Source organism: Budorcas taxicolor, chromosome 16, assembly GCF_023091745.1.
Source record: "Budorcas taxicolor isolate Tak-1 chromosome 16, Takin1.1, whole genome shotgun sequence".
Taxonomy (NCBI): domain Eukaryota; kingdom Metazoa; phylum Chordata; class Mammalia; order Artiodactyla; family Bovidae; genus Budorcas; species Budorcas taxicolor.
Genome location: NC_068925.1, coordinates 62,822,055 through 62,845,065, shown reverse-complemented (window position 1 = coordinate 62,845,065; position 23,011 = coordinate 62,822,055). Strand labels below are relative to the sequence as shown.

The 23,011-nt window shown below is 36.8% G+C and overlaps 1 protein-coding gene across 1 annotated transcript in view; it reads right to left on the bottom strand.

Moving 5' to 3' along the window:
• Positions 1-23,011, bottom strand: part of XPR1 (xenotropic and polytropic retrovirus receptor 1) — a 203,910-nt gene that overhangs the window by 55,765 nt on the left and 125,134 nt on the right. The window contains exons 3-7 of the mRNA XM_052653633.1: positions 18,867-18,968; positions 9,435-9,658; positions 3,303-3,452; positions 2,949-3,032; positions 450-531 (exon numbers count right to left, since the gene is read on the bottom strand). Of these exons, the coding sequence (XP_052509593.1) occupies positions 450-531; positions 2,949-3,032; positions 3,303-3,452; positions 9,435-9,658; positions 18,867-18,968 (642 nt within the window). The remainder of the gene's footprint in view (positions 1-449; positions 532-2,948; positions 3,033-3,302; positions 3,453-9,434; positions 9,659-18,866; positions 18,969-23,011) is intronic.

The following is a 23,011-nucleotide window of genomic DNA, read 5'->3' as shown; positions in this document are numbered from 1 at the left end:
TATAATTTTTAAATTCTATAGAATATTATATAAACAAGTTTCTTAAAATCATATGCAAAGTAATTGTAAATAGGTTCTAGAAGTGATGCAAAAGAGTCTCCAGAAAGCAAAGTTAATGAGCTTATTTAGTGCATAAATTTTGTAATATTTATTTACTCTTATCTGTGATCAAGGGACCTGAGGTTCCTGATAACTGAACCCTGAAAATGATGGAGAATAGTCATAAACTAGCAATGTTTAAAGGGGTAACTATATCCAAAAGGAAAAACGAGCCAAAATAACCAACCAACACCCACTCCCCCATCATTTATACAAAAAAAAGACTTAAACCTGACAGATTTCTCCTTCAGTAGTAGCTTTAGCAGTTGGGTGGTAGCTTTGTTAGAGGGACAAAATATGACATAAGCAGATCAGTAAGAAAAATTTAATTCAAAATTTAAACTACTCACCGGCAAGCACAAGAGTAATATTCAATACAATGAATATTCCACAAAATAGGCCAACTCTAAAAGTAGTCCATGCTGGTGCAGGCTGTAGAGAGAGAGAAATGGCATTTTGAGTACAGGGCAAAATACTGAATACATTAAACATATAGTATAATAAAATTAGTACTACAGGCCTCAAAGTCCTACAGAGAAAACAGAAATATTTTATGATGGGAATTTTCAAAAATCTGGGCTGGAGAATCATCATTATCCAATAATATCAGAACTGAGCTGAGTTGCCTGTTTATTTTACAGAAATACGTGTCACTAAATAAAGAAAATTAAGATCTAAAACATCAAATTATATAAACACTGAGTTTCCTCATAAAAAAGATTTTAGTGCAATTTCATTTTTACAATGCGTACATCTTTAAATTTAGGAAGTCAGTATTACTCAATTAGAGTTCACATATTTGGTACTATATAATTAGTAAATTATATAATTATATAATTTATAAAAATTATAAATTATAAATTAAATTATATAATGGTAAAAATAAGAATACTCATTTCTAAGTATTTACAGTATTAAACCGAGTAACTTCAAGTGAATTTGTAAATATATACCAGAGATTCTCAACTGAATGGCATTTCAGAATATCATTTCATAAGTAAAAGTGAAGTTGCTCAGTTGTGTCAGACTCTCGGTGACCTCACAGACTGTAGCCTACCAGGTTCCACCGTCCATGGGATTTTCCCAGCAAGAATACTGGAGTGGGTTGCCATTTCCTTCTCCAAGAGATCTTCCCGACCCAGGGATTGAACCCTGTCTCCCACATTGTAGGCAGATGCTTTACCGTCTGAGCCACCAGGGAAGTCCCATTTTTTGGCATAAGAAAGCCAATTCCTCTAGCACCATTTGTTGAAAAGACGATCCTCTCTCCAGTTAAGTGCCTTTGCATCTTCATTGACAATTAATTGTTCATATATTTATTGGTCTATTTTTGGACTCTTATTTCTATTCCATTAATCTATTTGCCTGTCCTGACACTAGTAACACACTGTCCTGATTACTGTAGCTTTAGTATTGATACTACGTAGTGTTAATCCTTCAACTTAAGTTGTTCCAAAGTTGTCTTGGCTCTTCTTGGTCCTTTGTAATATCACATAAATTTTTAAATTTGCTTAGTAGTTATTTTTAAAAAGGTCTGTTGAGATTTTGAGTTTGTTTGTGATGTATCTATGAATCAACTTAGGAAGAAGTAATATTTTTAAAATACTTGGTTTTCAAATTTCTCTCACATCTGTCTTAATTTTTCTCCAGCATGTTTCAGTTCTCAATATAAAATTCTTGCACATCTTCTGTCAGATTTATCCCCCAATATTTATATATTGATCTTGTAATCATCAACCTTGCTAATAAACTCACTAATTAGTACATGTAGCTGTTCTATAGATCCACTGGATTTTCTATAAAGGTCCTCATGTCATTGGCAAAACACAAAAACAAAACAATCCACCAGTTTTACTTCTCTTTCTCATCTAATTGTCTTTAATTTCTTTTGCTTACCATACGGCACTAGCCCTAACCTCCAGAACAATGCTAAATAGAACTGGTAAGAATGCATACATTTTTTGTTCCCAGTTAGGGAGAAAGCATTCAATGTTTCACATTAAGTATGATATCAGTTTTAGGTTTTCCATAAACACCTTTAACAGGGATGAAGAGGCTCTTTTTATTATTGATTTCCATCCCATTCTGGTCAGAAAACACACTTTCTATGATTTAAATCCTTTTAAATTTATGAAGATTTAGTTTATGACACAAAAGGTAACACTTAAAGTGTTTTTTTGGTGTAACTGCTATGCAGATATCATTTAACAGATGCTTTTTTATGCATAACTATTGCATTTTGGATGAAAGTATGTAGTAGCCCGGAATATCTTGACCCCCCCCCACTTTCATATCATCTAATAAATATCTCATCTTAAATTATTTGCTCAGATGAAGTTAGCATGTCAGAATAAACAAGAGCAGTAGTACAGGGTAAGAAGAGAAAGGTCAGAAGACATTACAATTTATTATGAAGTGAAATCTGGCATCTGATTTTTTAAAATGAGAATAACAGTAGTAATAAGTACTCACAAACTTTGGGTGAAACATTTTTTAAAGTAATGACACCAGTATATTTTATCACCTAACAGACTACATGTGTGTGTGTGCACACGTGCATGTGCGTACACACATGCTCAGTCAGGTCCAACTCTTTGGAGCCCCATGGACCATAGCCCGACAGGCTCCTCTGTCCACGGAATTTTCCAGGCAAGAATACTGGAGTGGGTTGCCATTTCCTACTCCAGGGGATCTTCCTGACCCAGGGAGTGAACCCTGATCTCTTGCTTCTCCTGCATTGGTAAGTGGATTCTCTATCACTAGCACCACCTGGGAAGCCCCCTAACAGACTGCGCTGATTATTAAATAGGTCACATGAACCAACTGAACAACTGCAAACAAATACTAACCTGAGCAGCTCCCAAAGGGGGAACACGTAAACGCTTCATAGCTTTTTGTCTGTCACCATCTTCAAGTTCATTGGTCACTACAGCCTAAAAGACACATTGTTAAATATTTATGCAGGTTATACTAAACTTGAGTAATGCATCAATAATTCTGAACCATTTATATTAATATATATGGTATTCTGATATACTCTTGGTGAATATATACTGAATAAAGCAAAAGAAAAAATCATGAGTAAGATATATGCATTTAAAGCAACTAACAACAAAAGGAGAATAAAAATGAGGAATTACTTCATTTAAAATAAGACTTTCATGTTATCGAAAATATGTGGTATATAAGTGAGATGACTGTACCTCAGTTTCAGAGATGAGCTGGTTGATTTTCTTGCATGTATAAAATGGGGCTACTTCTACATGAGCCACGCGCCAATCTGCTCCACGAGATGTTTCCAGGATCTTGTCATGCTTTTTAAGGATTTTTCGGAACCCTGTAAAATTCAGATTCTACAGAAAGAAATAAGAAACACTACTATAATTTCCACGACTACAAGAGAAAATGAAAAACAATAAGCACTTTGCACTGACTGAGATGAATGAAGATTGAGCACCAAGGGTAATAGCAATGCTTTTATAAAAGCATTTATTATAAAAAGATAAGACTCTTTCTTTTTATTTTATTTATTCATTTCGAGGTAGTATGCTATTAGTAATACAAAGAAACTCTAGATTATGAATCCTATTATTTTTCTTTCATGTAAATTAATGGAAGTCCTAAATTCAGAACTGTGGTGTTGGAGAAGAGAGTCCCTTGGACTGCAAGGAGATCCAACCAGTCCATTCTAAAGGAGATCAACCCTGGCTACTCTTTGGAAGGAATGATGCTAAAACTGAAACTCCAGTACTTTGGCCACCTCATGTGAAGAGCTGACTCATTGGAAAAGACTCTGATGCTGGGAGGGATTGGGGACAGGAGGAGAAGGGGCCGACAGAGGATGAGATGGCTGGATGGCATCACCGACTCGACGGACGTGAGTTTGAGTGAACGCTGGGAGTTGGTGATGGACAGGGAGGCCTGGCATACTGTGATTGATGGGGTCGCAAAGACTCAGACACGACTGAGCTACTGAACTGAACTGAACTGAAATTCAAAATGTCTTCATCTCCATTTTCCTATGTACAACTCTTCAAAATAGCTAATATATATTATTTTGCTTCTTTGATTAAAAAAATATATTCAGAAAATATTCTGGGTATGGTAAGAGAAACCCAAGTAAGACGGTAGGTGTTGCAAGAGGGCATCAGAGGGCAGACACACTGAAACCATACTCACAGAAAACTAGTCAATCTAATCACACTAGGACCACAGCCTTGTCTAACTCAATGAAACCAAGCCATTCCCTGCGGGGCACCCCAAGACTGGCGGGTCATGGTGGAGAGGTCTGACAGAATGTGGTCCACTGGAGAAGGGAATGGCAAGCCACTTCAGTATTCTTGCCTTGAGAACCACATGAACAATATGAAAAGGCAAAATGATAGGATACCAAAAGAGGAACTCCCCAGGTCATTAGGTGCCCAAAATGCTACTGGAGATCAGTGGAGAAATAACTCCAGAAAGAATGAAGGGATGGAGCCAAAGCAAAAACAATACCCAGTTGTGGATGTGACTGGTGATAGAAGCAAGATCCAATGTTGTAAAGAGCAATATTGCATAGGAACCTGGAATGTCACGTCCATGAATCAAGGCAAATTGGAAGTGGTCAAACAAGAGATGGCAAGGGTGAACGTCGACATTCTAGGAATCAGCAAACTAAAATGGACTGGAATGGGTGAATTTAACTCAGATGACCATTATATCTACTACTGCGGGCAGGAATCCCTCAGAAGAAATGGAGTAGCCATCATGGTCAACAAAAGAGTCCGAAATGCAGTATTTGGATGCAATCTCAAAAAAGACGGAATGATCTCTGTTCGTCTCCAAGGCAAACCATTCAATATCACAGTTATCCAAGTCTATGCCCCAACCAGTAACGCTGAAGAAACTGAAGTTGAATGGTTTTATGAAGACCTACAAGACCTTTTAGAACTAACACCCAAAAAAGATATCCCTTTCATTATAGGGGACTGGATTGCAAAAGTAGGAAGTCAAGAAACACCTGGAGTAACAGGCAGATTTGGCCTTGGAATGCAGAATGAAGCAAGGCAAAGACTAATAGAGTTTTGCTAAGAAAATGCACTGGTCATAGCAAACACCCTCTTCTAACAACACAAGAGAAGACTCTACACATGGACATCACCAGATGCTCAACACCAAAATCAGATTGATTATATTCTTTGCAACCAAAGATGGAGAAGCTCTATACAGTCAACAAAAACAAGACCGGGAGCTGACTGTGGCTCAGATCGTGAACTCCTTATTACCAAATTCAGACTTAAATTGAAGAAAGTAGGGAAAACCGCTAGACCATTCAGGTATGACCTAAATCAAATCCCTTATGATTATACAGTGGAAGTGAGAAATATATTTAAGGGCCTAGATCTGATAGATAGAGTGCCTGATGAACTATGGAATGAGGTTCGTGACATTATACAGGAGACAGGGATCAAGACAATCCCCATGGAAAAGAAATGTAAAAAAGCAAAATGGCTGTCGGGGGAGGACTTACAAATAGCTGTGAAAAGAAGAGAGGCAAAAAGCAAAGGAGAAAAGGAAAGATATAAGCATCTGAATGCAGAGTTCCAAAGAATAGGAAGAAGAGATAAGAAAGCCTTCTTCAGCGATCAATGCAAAGAAATACAGGAAAACAACAGAATGGGAAAGACTAGAGATCTCTTCAAGACAATTAGAGATACCAAGGGAACATTTCATGCCAAGATGGGCTTGATAAAGGACAGAAATGTTATGGACCTAACAGAAGCAGAAGATATTAAGAAGAGGTGGCAAGAATACACAGAAGAACTGTACAAAAAAGATCTTCACGACCCAGATAATCATGATGATGTGATCACTAATCTAGAGCCAGACATCGTGGAATGTGAAGTCAAGTGGGCCTTAGAAAGCATCACTACGAACAAAGCTAGTGGAGGTGATGGAATTCCAGTTGAGCTATTTCAAATCCTGAAAGATGATGCTGTGAAAGTGCTGCACTCAATATGCCAGCAAATTTGGAAAACTCAGCAGTGGAAAAGGTCAGTTTTCATTCCAATCCCAAAGAAAGGCAATGCCAAAGAATGCTCAAACTACCACACAATTGCACTCATCTCACATGCTAGTAAAGTAATGCTTAAAATTCTCCAAGCCAGGCTTCAGCAATAAGTGAACCGTGAACTCCCTGATGTTCAAGCTGGTTTTAGAAAAGGCAGAGGAACCAGAGATCAAATTGCCAACATCCACTGGATCATCGAAAAAGCAAGAGAGTTCCAGAAAAACATCTATTTCTGCTTTAGTGACTATGCCAAAGCCTTTGACTGTGTGGATCACAATAAACTGTGGAAAATTCTGAAAGAGATGGAAATATCAGACCACCTGACCTGCCTCTTGAGAAATCTGTATGCACGTCAGGAAGCAACAGTTAGAACTCGACATGGAACAACAGACTGGTTCCAAATAGGAAAAGGAGTACGTCAAGGCTATATATTGTCACCCTGCTTATTTAACTTATATGCAGAGTACATCATGAGAAACGCTGGACTGGAAGAAGCACAAGCTGGAATCAAGATTGCCAGGAGAAATATCAATAACCTCAGATATGCAGATGACACCATCCTTATGGCAGAAAGTGAAGAGGAGCTAAAAAGCCTCTTGATGAAAGTGAAAGAGGAGAGTGAAAGAGTTGGCTTAAAGCTCAACATTCAGAAAACTAAGATCATGGCATCTGGTCCCATCACTTCATGGGAAATAATGGGGAAACAGCAGAAACAGTGTCCAACTTTATTTTTTTGGGCTCCAAAATCACTGCAGATGGTGACTGCAACCATGAAATTAAAAGACACTTACTCCTTGGAAGGAAAGTTATGACCAACGTAGACAGTATATTCAAAAGCAGAGACATTACTTTGCCGACTAAGGTCCGTCTCGTCAAGGCTATGGTTTTTCCAGTGGTCATGTATGGATGTGAGAGTTGGATTGTGAAGAAGGCTGAGCGCCGAAGAATTGATGTTTTTGAACTGTGGTGTTGGAGAAGACTCTTGAGAGTCCCTTGGACTGCAGGGAGATCCAACCAGTCCATTCTGAAGGAGATCAGCCCTGGGATTTCTTTGGAAGGAATGATGCTCAAGCTGAAGCTCCAGTACTTTGGCCACCTCATGCGAAGAGTTGACTCACTGGAAAAGACTCTGATGCTGGGAGGCATTGGGGGCAGGAGGATAAGGGGACGACTGAGGATGAGATGGCTGGATGGCATCACGGACTCAATGGACGTGAGGCTGAGTGAACTCCGGGAGATGGTGATGGACAGGGAGGCCTGGCGTGCTGCGATTCATGCGGTCACAAAGAGTCGGAGACGACTGAGCGACTGAACTGACTGATATCATGAACTGAATACATTTATTAGTTCTTTGCTTTTTAAAAGACTGGTATAGCTATTCATTTCCCCCCTCCTCTGCAAACATGTACAAACAAGCATGGAAAATGGACTATCATCTACGTCTCTTAACTTTTATTTTGTTGTCATACATTCTGTTTGGGGATGGGTGTGCAAAGAGCCAGTGGAAAAGAAGTGATCATATTTATAGGGTTTTGCTGATAATGGGTAGGAACTTGTACTTTTCTTCCATTTCAACAACATTAAAATACTATACTTTTCTATATTCTCAAATTCTATTGTTCTTTGATCAACAGACAAAAAAGCATAAAATTGTGGATTTGCAAGTTTCTTTAAAACAGATCTCCCAGATTTCCTCATCATATAATCCCATCAGTGAAACAAAACCAAACCAAACAGAGCAGTCACTCTAAATTAGGTTTTGCATGCTTGCTGGTTTGTTAATACTTGTTTTTCATACTTTAATAGATCATTTTAAACTCCCCTTGGTGAGGATATCCCATGATTACAATACATTTTCCTTTCTCCTCATTTGCAAAATAAATGTATTCTTACAGTATGCTAAGTCACTTCAGTTGTGTCCGATTCTGTGCGACCCCATAGACGGCAGCCCACCAGGCTCCCCCATCACTGGGGTTCTCCAGGCAACAACACCGGAGTGGTTGCCATTTCCTTCTCCAATGCATGAAAGTGAAAATGAAAGTGAAGTCACTCAGTTGTGTCGGACTCTTAGCGACCCCATGGACTACAGCCTACCAGGTCCTCCGTTCATGGGATTTTCCAGGCAAGAGTACTGGAGTTGGGTGCCATTGCCTTCTCCTTTCTTACAGTATAGATAATCTCAAACGATAAAAGATAGATAAGAACTTTCATAAACAATTATTTTTCCAGAAGCTTTTTAAAATAATGACCCAAAACAAAAACTTACAGCAAAATTAATAAAAGAAAATTTAGTAAGAGTACTTCCCCATAACAGTAAGCATAATTAATAAAATATGAAATGTTAAAGAAAGTAGAATTATGAAAGGGAAAGATGGAAATAAATACATGCATTAAGGACTTAACATTACTGCAGACATGACACTATAATTACATTTTATTTTAAAATTCCAATATTTATCCATGGTAATATTTTTATTATATAATCTTTAGTTTTTATATAGTGATGATCTTAACTAGACTAGAAGTAATAGTGACAAGAATAAAATGGAAATACAAGAGCACGTAAGGTCTCTTTAAAGATTTGGGAGATGCTTTAGCCTATTTAAATATTTATTATTGAACAAATAATCTGTTTTTCAATATGTTCTTTACAGATTTAACTATATGAACAAATTTATAAAGAATTACAAATGAATAAATGCCATGCATTTCTATAAGTTAGTATACATAGTAGTTCAACGTTTCAGACTGGGTTTTAAAAATTTCTTTTGCAAGTTTTTTTTTTTAATAGTCATATTGCAGATAATAAAACTGAAAGGGCTATTAGTGGCAAGTTGAAAAGTCAGTATCTTTTACATTATTTGTGTTAGTTGCAGGAAAGTTAACTGTCCAGTTGCTTTTGTGGAAATTTTGCTATAGGTGGGGGTATAAATGTTCTTACGTAGCTAGCAGTGATTGGGTAGATATATGTTTATTTCTTACTTCTACTCACTACTTAGAGATGCTTCTAAAAATAGGTAGCAGACTATTACTCTTTGAGTCAAGGGTTATTCCTGAATACTGTATAAAAAGGTGTGGGAAAAATGATCTTCAAAAACCTAAGTCTTGTTAACATTATTTTATTATTTTAAGAATAAATGAAATTCCAATAAGAACTGAAAGAATAACATGCTAAGAATTTCCCTTTTTGGAATGACACATTAGTATAGCTCAAGGTAATTCTGTTTATTATAATTTCTCAATCATTTAAAGGTTCTATCCTCCATGGTAAGAACTGAAGTACCTGATAGTTCTGCAGCAGGATAAGACTGAGGTAGAACTCGCTGAAGGCCAGTTTAAGGTCTTTAATATTCCTATGTTGGACACGTTCCTCATGGGACAGGTGGAAGACTGGCTTTCTGCGTTGTCGCAGTGTGGTAACACCAGTGCTTTCTTTCTGCGCATCCAGTGATGATTGAAGCTCATTCTGAAGGGTAGCAAACCTGCGTTGAGCCTCTGCGAGCTTTTCTATAAGGAATAAAACAGAACTGTCAGATCAAGATAAAAAGCTCATAAAAGTTCTCACTGACTTCTGAATTTTTACTAATTAGTTTCCCTAAAATTTCTAGGGAAAAAATACTGCATTCTAATAGTTAGAAAGAGATAGGAAAAACATGTTTTAGTGTAATGGCCTCCTTTCATTCTAGCCCACTCTTTACCCCCTGCAAAACCTCAAGTGTACTCTTTCTTTTTAAGAGCTGCTAAGAGTGAGACTACAAAATGGTACAAGCTGCTTTGTAAATCTGGAAAACAGTTTCAGTTCAGTTCAGTCGCTCAGTCGTGTTTGACTCTTTGCAACCCCATGAATCACAGCACGCCAGGCCCCCTGTCCATCACTAACTCCTGGAGTTTACTCAAACTTACGTCCATCGAGTTGGTGATGCCATCCAGCCATCTCATCCTCTGCCCCCCTCCATCCCTTCTCCTCCTGCCCCCAATCCCTCCCAGCATCAGAGTCTTTTCCAATGAGTCAACTCTTCACACGAGATGGCCAAAGTATAGGAGTTTCAGCTTTAGCATCAGTCCTTCCAATGAACACCCAGGACTGATCTCCTTTAGAATGGACTGGTTGGATCTCCTTGCAGTCCAAGGCAGTCAAAAAGTTAAAACATAGAGTTATCTTAAGATCCAGCAATGCCACTCTTAGTATATACCCAGGAAAACTGAAAATATACATGCACACAAAAACTTGTACATATACACAAACTGGTATTCATAATAATCAAAAAGTGGAAACAATCCAAATGTCCTCTAACTGGTGAATGATAGGAAAAATTTGGTATATAGATACAATGGAGTATTTGTTCAGCCATAAAGAATGAATTATTGCCATTTGCAGCAACATGAATGAACTGAGAGATTATTATAGCAAGTGAAGTAAGTCAGACAGAAAGGCAGCCAAAACATAATCTAGGAATCAGCAGGTGGAAGTAGGAGTACCTCCTTTCTCTATTATATGAAATACCAATAACCTCAGATACACAGATGATACCACCCTTACAGAAGAAAGCAAAAAAGAACTAGAGAGCCTCTTGATGAGTGACCGAACTGAATTTTTGCTTCCCAACCTGCAACTTGAGTTCTGCCTATTGGTTAGTTCTCAAAGGGAAATTCTTCTTTCACAGGAGCACAACAATGGTTCTAATGAATTGGAAGCTGAGACTTCCATCTGGCCATTTTGGGCTCATGATACCACCGAACCAGAAAGCAAAGGTGTTTACTGGTTGAAGTGTTTCTGACTACAAAGGGGAACAGGTAACACAACAGTAACAAGGAGGATTGTGTCTGCAACCCAGGAGACTCTCTGGAACACATCCTAGGAAGGACTTTAATGATCAGTAATAAAAGTTACTGAAAACTAAGGCAAAAAAAGACAGAATTACTGAGGATTCAGCCCCTCTAAGAATTAAAGTCTGGGTTATCCCACCCAGTAAAGAAGCCTCACCAGCTAAGACACTGGCTGAGGACAAAGGAAATATGGAATGGGTAGTGGAAAAAGAAAATCATCGACATCAAATCCCACTTCTTGACCTTCTTGTTCTGCCTTTTACATGTCTTGAATAGTCCTCTCTCTCTCTTTGCATTACATTCTGAGTAACTACTTCAGCTCTATCTTCCAGTTTATAAATTCTCTCTTAAAGTCTACCCAATTCATAGTGTAAGCAATTTTATTATCATTTAAAAATTTCTAACTGATTATTTTTAAAAGTCAATTTTCATAGTTTCTACTCTGCTCATGGTTTTGATACACTCTTTTATGTCTATAGCCATATTAAGTATATGCTTTATTTTGCATCTGAAAATTTTCATATTCTATGTATCCTTTCACTGCTAAACTGTATTTCACCATATGGATATACCACATTTTCTTTAAATATTCATCAGTTTGTGGACATGTGGGTTGTTTTTAAGTCTTTTTAGGTCTTCCCTGGTGGCTCAGACAGTAAAGCATCTGCCTACAATGCAGGAGACCAGTGTTCAATTCCTGGGTCGGGAAGACCTCCTGGAGAAGGAAATGGCAACTGACTCCAGTATTCTTGCCTGGAAAATCCCATGGACGGAGGAGCCTGGTAGGCTACAGTCCATGGTGTTGCAGAGTCAGACATGACTGAGTAACTTCACTTTAAGTCTTTTTACTATATAAATTATGCTGCTGTTAAGATTCACATACAAGTTTTGTGTGGACTATCATCTTCATCTTTGCAAACGTGGGCTCAATCCATGTTTGTTGCATGAATGAATGGATATGTAGGAAAAAAGTTCTCTCTACTAATTCAAGTTCCTACACAGACATAAGGAAAAATAAAAACTTCAAGGGTTATTTTGTTACTTTCTTTAAACTAGTGATTCTCTTTCTCAAGGACAAGACTATCTAGAAGAGCATATGCGGGAGAATGCCTAGGTGGGAGTGTGGAGGGTAAAGCATCTGGAATTTGAAGAAAAATCAATATTACTACAGTTATGGGGTGACAGCTCTAAACTTACCCAAAGGGGCACAGGTTTTAAAAGGATGAGAGACACTGCTTTTTTGACACCAAGTGTCCAAGTCTATTTTGTAATGATATCACCGTTTTCTAGACTCAGACCTACAAAAAGCTTCAAAGTGTGAAAGTCGCTCAGTCACGGCCAACTCTTTGCTACCCAATGGACTGTAAGCTTGCCGGGCTCCTCTGTCCATGGAATTCTACAGGCCAGAATTCCAGAGTGGGTAGCCGTTCCCTTCTCCAGGGGATCTTCCCAACCCAGGGATTGAACCCAGGTGCATTACAAGTGGATTCTTTACCATCTGAGCCACCAGGGAAGCCCAAGAACACTAGAGTAGGTAGCTTATCCCTTCTCCAGGAGATCTTCCCAACCCAGGAATTGAACTGGGGTCTCCTGCATTGTAGGCAGATTCTTTACCAGCTGAGCTAACCCAATGGAATAGCACAGAATCTAGAAAAAAGTATTACATATGCATATAAAATATATTTGGTTTATCAACAGTTATGAAAACTAAAAGTGAATATTCCTAAGCAATTTTATAAATACTGATGAAAACTGTCTATTTTGGCAATAAATTCCAATTTCTATTCATGCCAGTGAACCAAGTCACACTCTGAATAAGAACAAATTACTATTAAATCTGCTTATTCCATAACCTCTCATATAATAAAATATTTGATAAAAATTTCCAATAACCATTAAAGAACTTTCAAAGTGCCTGAATCACCTCAAAGAGCTAAAGAAAGGTTATCAAGATCTATTCTAGTTTTAATGAGATTTGTATACATATTTTTTACTTTTAGAAAAGTTGTTTTAGAAATACAAGGCATCTTCAAAATAGCAAAGCTATTATGTTGTTATGCAATTGAAGAATAATTCTTGATTAAATAAAATAAATATCTTAGAACACTTTTATCATTTGTTTGTCTTTCAATATTATCATCTTGCAGATTCAATTTATGGATTTCACTATTACCTGAGATACAAAGTAAGTTTATGAGAATGCTGACCTGTTGCAGATGATTCAGGTAATCTTATTACATTACATGCAATTTTTGCACTGCTTTTACATGGAATTCTTACGACCTGAAATTCTTACAACCTCATATACTTAAGGCTAAAACCTCTATGTGTGAAAATAATATCCTATTCTTCCATTCTTTTCTGTCTAATCAATAGCACTAATTTTCTTACAACTTCAGCCTCAGGTGACTATCTGTTATCCTCCTTACCCCCAAATATGGACTTTAATGCATTATGCATCTGGATAGGTTTTTCCCTTTTCTTGGAACACTGTACACCAATTTTTCTCACAAAGCCATTCCCAAACACACTTCACCAAAAGGATTCAGCAAATGTCCACCCATTTTCAAAGACCAAATTTAAATGTTTCCGTTTATGCATCTTCATGTTTGTTTCCATAGAACTTTGCAAAACTCTATAATAACAAGCATCATAAAGTTTAAAAGATAAAATTAGTAAAGAAATATATTAGATGTACTCTGATATTTTCTATTCTACTATATTCTCTTGCTGTTTTTCAGTCACTAAGTCATGTCCAACTCTTTGCAACCCCATCAACTGCAGCATGCCAGGCCTCCCTGTCATTCACTATCTCCCCAAGTTTGCTTAAACTCATGTCCACTGAGTCAGTGATGTTATCTAGCCATCTCATCCTCTGCTGCCCCTTCTCCTCTTGCCCTCAATCTATAATCCTAGTCATATTTTTAAAAAATGCTTGTGATGACCCCACAGTGGTCACCAGTTATTGGGTTGCAAGCTACAACTGTTTAAATGAACACTAATTTAGATGACAGTCTGCTTTTTTGTGAAGATTCAATCCTGAAACTATTTTACCCATGACTGGGCATTCCCCATGCTTTCAGTCTTAGAAAGAAACAAAAAGAAAAGCAAGGAGGGAAGGAAGAGTACAGAAAGAAGAAAAGGTCAGTTAGGGTTGTATTTCTGTGCTCATATGAATGAGCAGCCCTATATCCTTTTGATAATGTAAGTCAATTACTTCCACAGCAGAGTACTTCCTGCCCTTGACTGCTGATTTGTGGGCATATGGAATAAGAAATAACTGGACACTTAATATTAATTGACTATCACTTAAATCAAAAAATAAACTCTTTTGAGGCCTAACTTTAAATAGAATTAAATGCACATGTATTAAGTATATGGCTTGATGAGTTTTGACTCATCACCACTATAGTCAAGAAACAGAATATTTCATGCCAGAAAGTTTCCTCATATCCATTTGGTTTCAATTACTGACCACCCCACCCCGCATCCCAACTAGGAAACTCCTTATTTTCTGCCATTACATGCCTAAAGGTAAGCACTGTCTTTTCTAGAACTTAATGTAAGTGAAATGATATAATGTAGAGTCTTTGGTGTTTGGCTTCTTTTGCTTTGCAGGACATTTATTTTGGGGCTTTCTGTTTTGTACTGGGGTACAGTTGATTATCAAACAATGTTGTGATAGTTGCAGGTGAATGGGGAAGGGACCCAGTCATACATGTACATTATCCATTCTCTTCCAAATTCCCCTCCCATCCAGACTGTCACACAGTGTTGAGCAGAGTTTCCTGTGCTATACAGAAGGTCTTCGTTGGTTACTGATTTTAAACAGAGCCTTCTCCAAGTCTGTGAACATTTTTAAGAGCCCCTATATTGCTGTATGTTCTAGTAACGTGTTGCTTTTTGCTGCTGAGAAGTATTCCATTGTAAGGATAAACTACATGTTCAACCATTTACTTGCTGATTAATATTTGGTTGTTTCTAGTTTGACCTATGATAAATAAAGCTGCTGTGAACACTTAAAAAAATAAAATAAATTATTCCAACCAATTAAAAGGACTTCCCATAATGAAAGAAACAGATACAGTCTAAGACTCTTTCAAATGTAGGCACACAAAAATACTCCTTAGAAGCCAAGTATTTTGAATGAAGGGAGAAAGCAAATTGGTTCAAGAAGAGAAATTTGTGACATGAAGTAACTAGTACTCCCAGTGGAAAAGAACAGTACTGGTCGTCATTAAAAAAAAAAGTTTCTAGCACTACAATCTTCAGTTTGTATTGACTGATACCATTTTCAGTAATAGAAAACAGCTGGAAGACTTCTAGGTCAGGGATAAGCAAAAATGTTATCATCAAAAGGACACCTTTAAAAAATTTCCCTCTCTTCCCATGGCCTTCAAATATTGAAGATTGAATCTGTAACACTAAAAAAAACTTCTATCTTATTAGCTAAAAATATGTAATCAGAAATAAAAAATTTACATTAGGTTTTCTGAAATATTGACAACAGTTTCTGACTGTTTACAGGTGAAACCCTAGAGGGCTGAGAACCACTTTGCTCATTTTACAGGTACATATGCAGATGCATAGGAAGGTTACATACATCTTTAAAAAAATAATAAAGTTCAAAAATCCAAAAAACAATTTGTAGATGATAGACTTGGTATGAAAATAAGCATCTATATTTTAGTAGTATTCATATGTTTCATTGGTTTGACTTTTATAGCATTTTTGGGGAGTACTTCAAGGTTTCAGCCAATGCTGTGCTCAGTGGTGTCCAACTCTTTGTGACCCCATGTGACCCCATCAGGCTCCTCTGCCCATGGGATTATCCTGGCAAGAATACTTAAGTGGGTTGCCATTTCCTCCTCCAAGGATTACTCCCAGCCCAGGGATCAAACCCGCATCTCCTGCGGTTCCTGCCTTGACAGGCATATTTCTTTACCACTGAACCACCTGGGAAGCCTTCAATCAATGCTAGATCTCACTTTAAAAACAACCATTTTTAGCTGACCATTAAATAACTTGTGAGATGTGACTGGGTAGCGGTAGGGTTTAAAAAATGAATTCATCCCTGTATCATCTACAGTTTTTCATGTGCCCTAATATCTGAGGTTTGCAGTCTACAAGACAATCTGCCATGGAGAAGGTAGCTAAATAAGGAGAAAAGTGATACCATCTAGGATAAGTGCCAAACTCTATTTCTGTCAGTCATGTCTTCATATTACCCATTACTTCCTGACCTGGCAAAAAGTCAGTCTGAAGACTATCAATCTGTACCTACTGCTTAATGACATCAAGAGACATGCTTCAATGGCTCTCTGCCAATACACACAGAGATAGGAAGTTATTAAATCATAGCTCCCAAATTTTTAATAGTAGAAAGCCCAAAATGATCTTTGAAAAGTAACCAAGTCTAAGATATCATTTTTCAAACTGAGGGTTGTAATCCAAAACGTGATCATGAAAGCAATTTAGTGTATAATAAATCAGCATTTAAAAAATCAAATAGAGAATAAAGAATAAAGATTATATTCTTTATACTTTAAAGAATAAGTATTGTTTCATGAGAATACTTTAATCAAATATATTGCACATACACACATATATAGATGTTTGCAAACGTACATAAAACACACACATCTGTCTGTATGATGAGGTTATAATTTATATGTATTAAAAAATAACTGTTAATTTTCTTTGGGTGTGTTGGGCCTTTGTTGCTGTGCAGGCTTTTCTCTAGTTGCGGCACGCGGGGGCTACTCTCTAGTTGTGGTGTGTGGGCTTCTCGCCGCAGTGGCTTCTCTTGTTGTGAAGGACGGGCTCTAGGGCACATGGGGTCAATAATTGTGCCTCCCAGACTCTAGAGCACAGCCTCAATAGCTGGGGTACATGGGCTTAGCTGTTCTGTGACATGTGGGATCTTCCCAGATCAAGGATCAAACTCATGTCTCCTGTATTGGCAGGTGGATTCTTTACTAGTGAGCAACCAGGGAAGCCTTGCATGCATTTTTTATTGTAACGCAAAATATATTAAGTATGTAACTATTGCTAAGAGCAGATATTTAATTTTCTTTGGAAATCAAAAAACATTACCTATTTTTTGTAATCTAATTTATATTTAATTAGAGTTGGGTTCAGAGAGCCTTCCCAGAAAAATTATAGTAAAAGAAAAATGCTAATGAACTTGACTTTGTATGTTTCTCATTTACAACCTTAGATCATATCCAATGGACTTTTCTTAGTCTAAACACTCTTTTCTTTGTAAATGCCTTCCTCTTTTAGTCTCCATTTTCCTCACTCTACATTATGTGGCTGCCCTCTCATCTGTCTATATTCTGATTCCTCTTTATCCTCTTACTTCCTAATTGTGGAAATTAGGAAGTCTAATTTCTTAGAACACTGTAATTTCTGCTGTACATTTTTAACCCTTGTTGAAAAGCTATGCAATTGCATGGTGTCAAATAATATTTGTTTTGTCTCTGCCTTCTACATACTTGTAACCAACTGAAAAAGACACGTACATATGCTATGTCCTTTCACAGCTCTGTGCCTTTGCTCCCTCTGCCTAGGAAGAAATCCAGCCATAAGTGAAAAATGAGAAGGAAAACACAGAGTTTAGATATTTGCTTCCTTTTCAAATTTATTTTCTGTTTAAAGGGGTGACTTGCTAAGGAGACTACTTATTCAATAAGTCTTAGAGGAAGTAATTTCTGGAACAAGGTCTCTAGGAGCTGAAACTTGGTCATTAGTTATAGAATTTGCCATGGACTGAGGAGATATATCTTTTCTACAAATATTGGAGGAAAATATTTGTAGGGTAAGAATGTCTATAAGTTTTTGAGGGGAGGGAGTGGCACAGATCTGCATAAGTATTACACACCAATAGGAACTGAAAGTCTTTATTTTTATTTGTAAAGAAGGATCTATAATGAACATGATAGGAAGGATGGTTGGGTCAGATAATTCAAGAAAATGGTATGGGGTTTAGAAAAGCACTCTGGAGTATGGAAAAGGGCAGAGTAGGACTCACAGGCAGCTTTGAGAACATAGTTAAGAATGCAATAATGAATTTACAGTGGTTCACATTTGTTTCACTATATGGTGTTTTTTTCCCCCCTAACTGTCCTAAGCAGCCTGGGGGTAGGAATGAAGGTGGTAAAGGCTGGTAAAACTCTACAGCTGGAGTTTAGCCAGGCAGAAACAATCAATATAAGGCAGCGAGGGTGAAGGGATTAAAAGCACAAGGACTGATAGAAATAAATGAAAGTAATTTGGGGAGGATCCTGGTCAACTGGAACAGAATGAAGGAATCAAGGATTTAGAGTTCTGTGAGATGGAAAAGCAGATAGATGTTAAAGGAGTTAGGGGGGTAAATATATATATAAAAACAAAATGTTAAAGGGTCAGACATAAAGAAATAGAAGTTTTCATCTCAACTCCATTCGCATCTGGTAGATGCCACTCTGGAGGCCATATCCTAGAGAGACACATATGAGTGTTTCATGCGATGGAAAGGCATTAAAAGTGACATAGTTAATAAGCTGTAGCTATGTCATTAAGCTATGAGAGAAATGGTAAAACCATGTTTCTGACTCTTTAATACTCGGGAATGGGCCATGGTGAAGCTGTATCAAAGTATCGATTCATAATGAGTTCCTGAAATCCTTACAACTGCAAGAGAATTGTGCAATGACCATACAAAGCTCAAAAAGTGAAGAACCATATGTATTCCTACCTCAGCTAAAGAAAATATCCCTTAATTGCAGTATAGTAGGAAAAGGCCCAATCTAAAAATGATCAGAAGTTTCAACAATGACATGGTAGAGTTTCTCCTTCCTTAGCAGCAGAAATTGTCTCCTGTATGTTGTACCAAAAAACTGCTTACCTGAATAAAATGTGTTGATTTTGGCAAGTTCTTTTTCACAGGTTTGGAAAAACTTTTCTTCAAACTTGGCAAAATACCTCTTTACTGTGTCCTCATCTGTAACTGAAAGCAAGGAAAACAATATTTAAATTTAACATCCAAAGACCAACTAGGGAAACAAAAATGTAAGTTACTAATACTTTCTTAGTCTTCAAAATGACAACAATATATGCATTTCTTTGAAAAAATGAACTTGTGAACCATATTAAGGAAAGGTTAATCAAAGGCTTCTTCATAGGCACACAATTTTTTAAATTGAATGAGATTTTCTAAATCTCTACTATAATAAATTTATAGTGGTGGAGAAAATAAGTGTTCATAAGACTTCAGAAGACACCACTGCAGACAGAGGTGATCAAAGCAGTCTCAAGGTACTGGCAGGTGAATTGAATAAGATTTAGCAGACAGTAGACTAACATTGCATTTTAAAATGTAGCAGAAACTGAAGACACGAATATGTAATGGTTTCTGGAAAAAAATGAGTTGATTGTTCTAACTACCTACTCATTTTTACCTTAGCTGTACCAGACATACAGAAAGAGACATAGACTGATGGTTATAAATTAGATATTCCAAATGTTCAGTTGCTGGATAGGAATATAAATGAGCTAAGTAACTGGGTAATTGTGCAAGTGTGGTGATAAATGGCAACTGACACATTCAGGAGAAGTAGTGGTATGGATTCTAGTTAACGGCAGAGCACAAGTCCATCTAGCTAGCTGCTGCCTAGGTTGTCAGATCTTCCAATTTTTCAGGGAGAAGTCATAAATCTAGATATTTTAAAAACACTGTGTGGGCCAATCAATGTACGTCTTTGCAGGCAGGATCCACTTTGTGAGTTGTCATATAGCATATTGATTTACTCAATATTATAGTACAGATATATACATCTTCAGGAACCCCAAGGCTAAAAAGGGTATGTTTCTTGACCAGTGAGCTCTGATGAGACTCCCGATGATAACTGTAATTTACAACTTTCTTATTTCTGGATCTCTAGGGCACTCTAAGCTTGAAATGCCCAGATAAAGTATAGGTTCTATTACATCCCTCAGATGCTTCAAATCTTAGGAGAATCCCAGAAATCCTTAAGTAATTCACCTCTCCAGTAATAAGAGAAGTAGTATTTCCTAAGTAGTACGTAACACACACACACACACGCACACACACACGAATTCCAGAGATATTTTAAAGAAAACAAAAGCTTAAAATGAAGTTTTAAAAAGCATGTTGAATCTATCCATTTAATTTGAAAACAAAAATGTAAAAAAAAAAAATAGGACTACTACTTCTCTATTCTTATGCTTTAGAACTGAAAAATTTATGCAGGATTCTACTGATTTTGCAGTAAAGAAAGGATGGCTACTTTAAGTTCCTCAGGTAAGCTTAGCAGCTAAAGTACAATAAAGGCTGTAACTGCCCAAGGCCAGTGAGAATTATTTTTTCAAACCATAAAGCAGGTCAAAGCTTTTTGAAAAACTGACCTTGAGTTAAAAGATGCTCCAAGGTAACATATGCTACTCTTTTTTTTCTTCTGGCCTCTCTAAATGGCTTTCAGGATCTTAGTTCCCATATCTGGGGTTGAACTCGGGCCCACATAGTCAAAGAACTGAGTCCTCACAACCAGACAGCCTGGGAATCCTCCAGATGCTGCTTTTATAATACATCTGGCTATAGCTTATTTAGAATAAGAGTAATATCTTACTCTACTTATCTACCCATTTAAAAAAAAATTTAATCTTATCCTCTATTGTATTATTACGAAAAAAACCCCAACATGTCCTAATGTCAATCAGTCACAAAACTATTAATTCAATTAGTCACAAAAGACTAAATTTAGTTCAAAGAAATCTAGTGTAAATAAGTCCATATATTAGCAAGATCTATCAACAAATGTAAGATTAGCATCAAGAGGAAAAAAAGGAAGAAAGATGAAAGGGTGGGAAAAAAAAAATCCCGAACTGGCAAAGAATGACTCAGAGAGTACTGCTGTAAAGAACCCTTTGCTCTTAGTTAAATAAATATTAATACAGTCAGTTATACCAAAGAGAGAGAGAATAATGAGAGATCTGTCATTTCTGTTATGGTTTTATCTCTACCTTGCATTTGTGGATGACAGACAATTTATTTCTCATCTACCACTCCCAAAATTACTAAGTTAATAGCAAATAATTCTAAGAGTACTAATCAAGGTAAAATATTCTTACTGCATAGCAACCACCATCAAGTGCTTTTTATAGCAATTTTCCGGACTATATGTGCGTGTGTGTGCGTGTGTGTGTGTGTGTGTGTGTGTGTGTGTGTGTGTGTATATATATATATATATAAATAAAACCATAAGTGTCATCTTACTTTCACATAAAATCTCTCAAAAACCAATTCTTCAAAACAATCAGTAATCTCAAATTTTTATGACTACTTTCAGTCTTCTTAATTTCCAGAGCTTTGAGAGATTGAAGGTAAGAATTATGTATTTTTTATCTTTATAGATCCTGCAACTGCTAAGTCGCGTCAGTAGTGTCCGACTCTGTGCGACCCCATAGACGGCAGCCCACCAGGCTCCCCCGTCCCTGGGATTCTCCAGGCAAGAACACTGGAGGGGGTTGCCATTTCCTTCTCCAATGCCCAGCATAATGTCTGGTACACAGTATGCACTCCATATTTTATTTTTTAAATTGTAAATATGAAACATATTTGTTTCATAATAATTTTGAGAAAATTGTAACTCTCTATTAAAGTTTAAAAAGACTAACTCCAACAATTAAATATTTGTGTACAAAGGAATGAAGCTGACCCCTCTCTCACATCATATACTAAAATTGTCTAAATGGATCAAAGATTTAAATATAAATTTGAAAAGTATAAAACTCTTAAAGAAAAACAGGCATAAATCTTCATGATCTTAGATGAGGCAATGGTTCCTAAGATAAATTTCCAAAAGTATAAGTAATAAAAGAAAATACTGATAAAATAGAATTCATCAAAATAAAAAACTTATGTGTTTAAAAGGCACTATCAAGAAAGTGAAAAGACAACCAGAGAATGGAAGAAAATATATGCAAACCATGTCAGATAAGAATCTAATATCCAGAACTCCTAGAACTCCACAACTAAAAGACAAACAGCCCAATTAAACCCAATTTTTAAAATGGGCAAGGATCTGAACAGACATTTCTCAAAAAGACAACAAGTGTTGGCAAGGGTGAAGACAAACTGAAACGCTTGTATACTGCTGGTGAGAATACGAAACGATGAGGCACTCGGGAAAAATGTTTAAGTTCCTCAAAATATTAAATACAGAGCTACCTACCATATGATCTGGCAATTCCACTTCTAGGTATATATATATATGTAAGAGAAGTGAAAAGAAAATTGTGCAAGAATGCCTATAGCAGCATTATTCATAATAGCCAAAAAGTGGAAATAATCGAAGAGTCTATAAACTGATCTAAGATAGATAAACATGGCATATCCATGTAATAAAATATTTTTCAGCCTTTAGACGCAGTAGTAATTATACATGCTACAACACACACAGCATGTAGGAGTAATATACATGCTACAGCACAGACCTTGCGAGTATCACGGAAAAGGAAAGAAGCTAAACACTAAATATCACATAGTACAGAATCCCATTTTATATACGTCCAGAACAGGCAAATCCATAAAGACAGAAAGCAGACTAGTGGTTGGCAGGGGCTGCGGCGAGGGAGATTGGGAGTGATGAAAATGTCTTGGAATTAGACAGTAGTGATGGTTGTGTAACCTTGTGAATATATTAGAAACCACTAAATTTTATACTTTCAAAAAGGTGAAATTTTATGGTACCTAAATTATATCTCAATAAAAAATATTTTAACTCCAAGTTTAACCTTATAACAGAAACACATTGAAACACTAAAGCCTATTTATTTATTCAACAAATAATTATTGTGACAGGCTCTGTGCTAAATGCTGGAGATAGAAGAACAAGATAGATGTGGTTTCTGCTCTCATGAAGTCTGTAGTCTAATGACAGAAGCAGAAAGGAAAAAAACCCACAGAAATAAACAAAGAGTTACAAACTAGAAAGTATAATGAAAACAACAAACAGAGTATTGAGATAGACT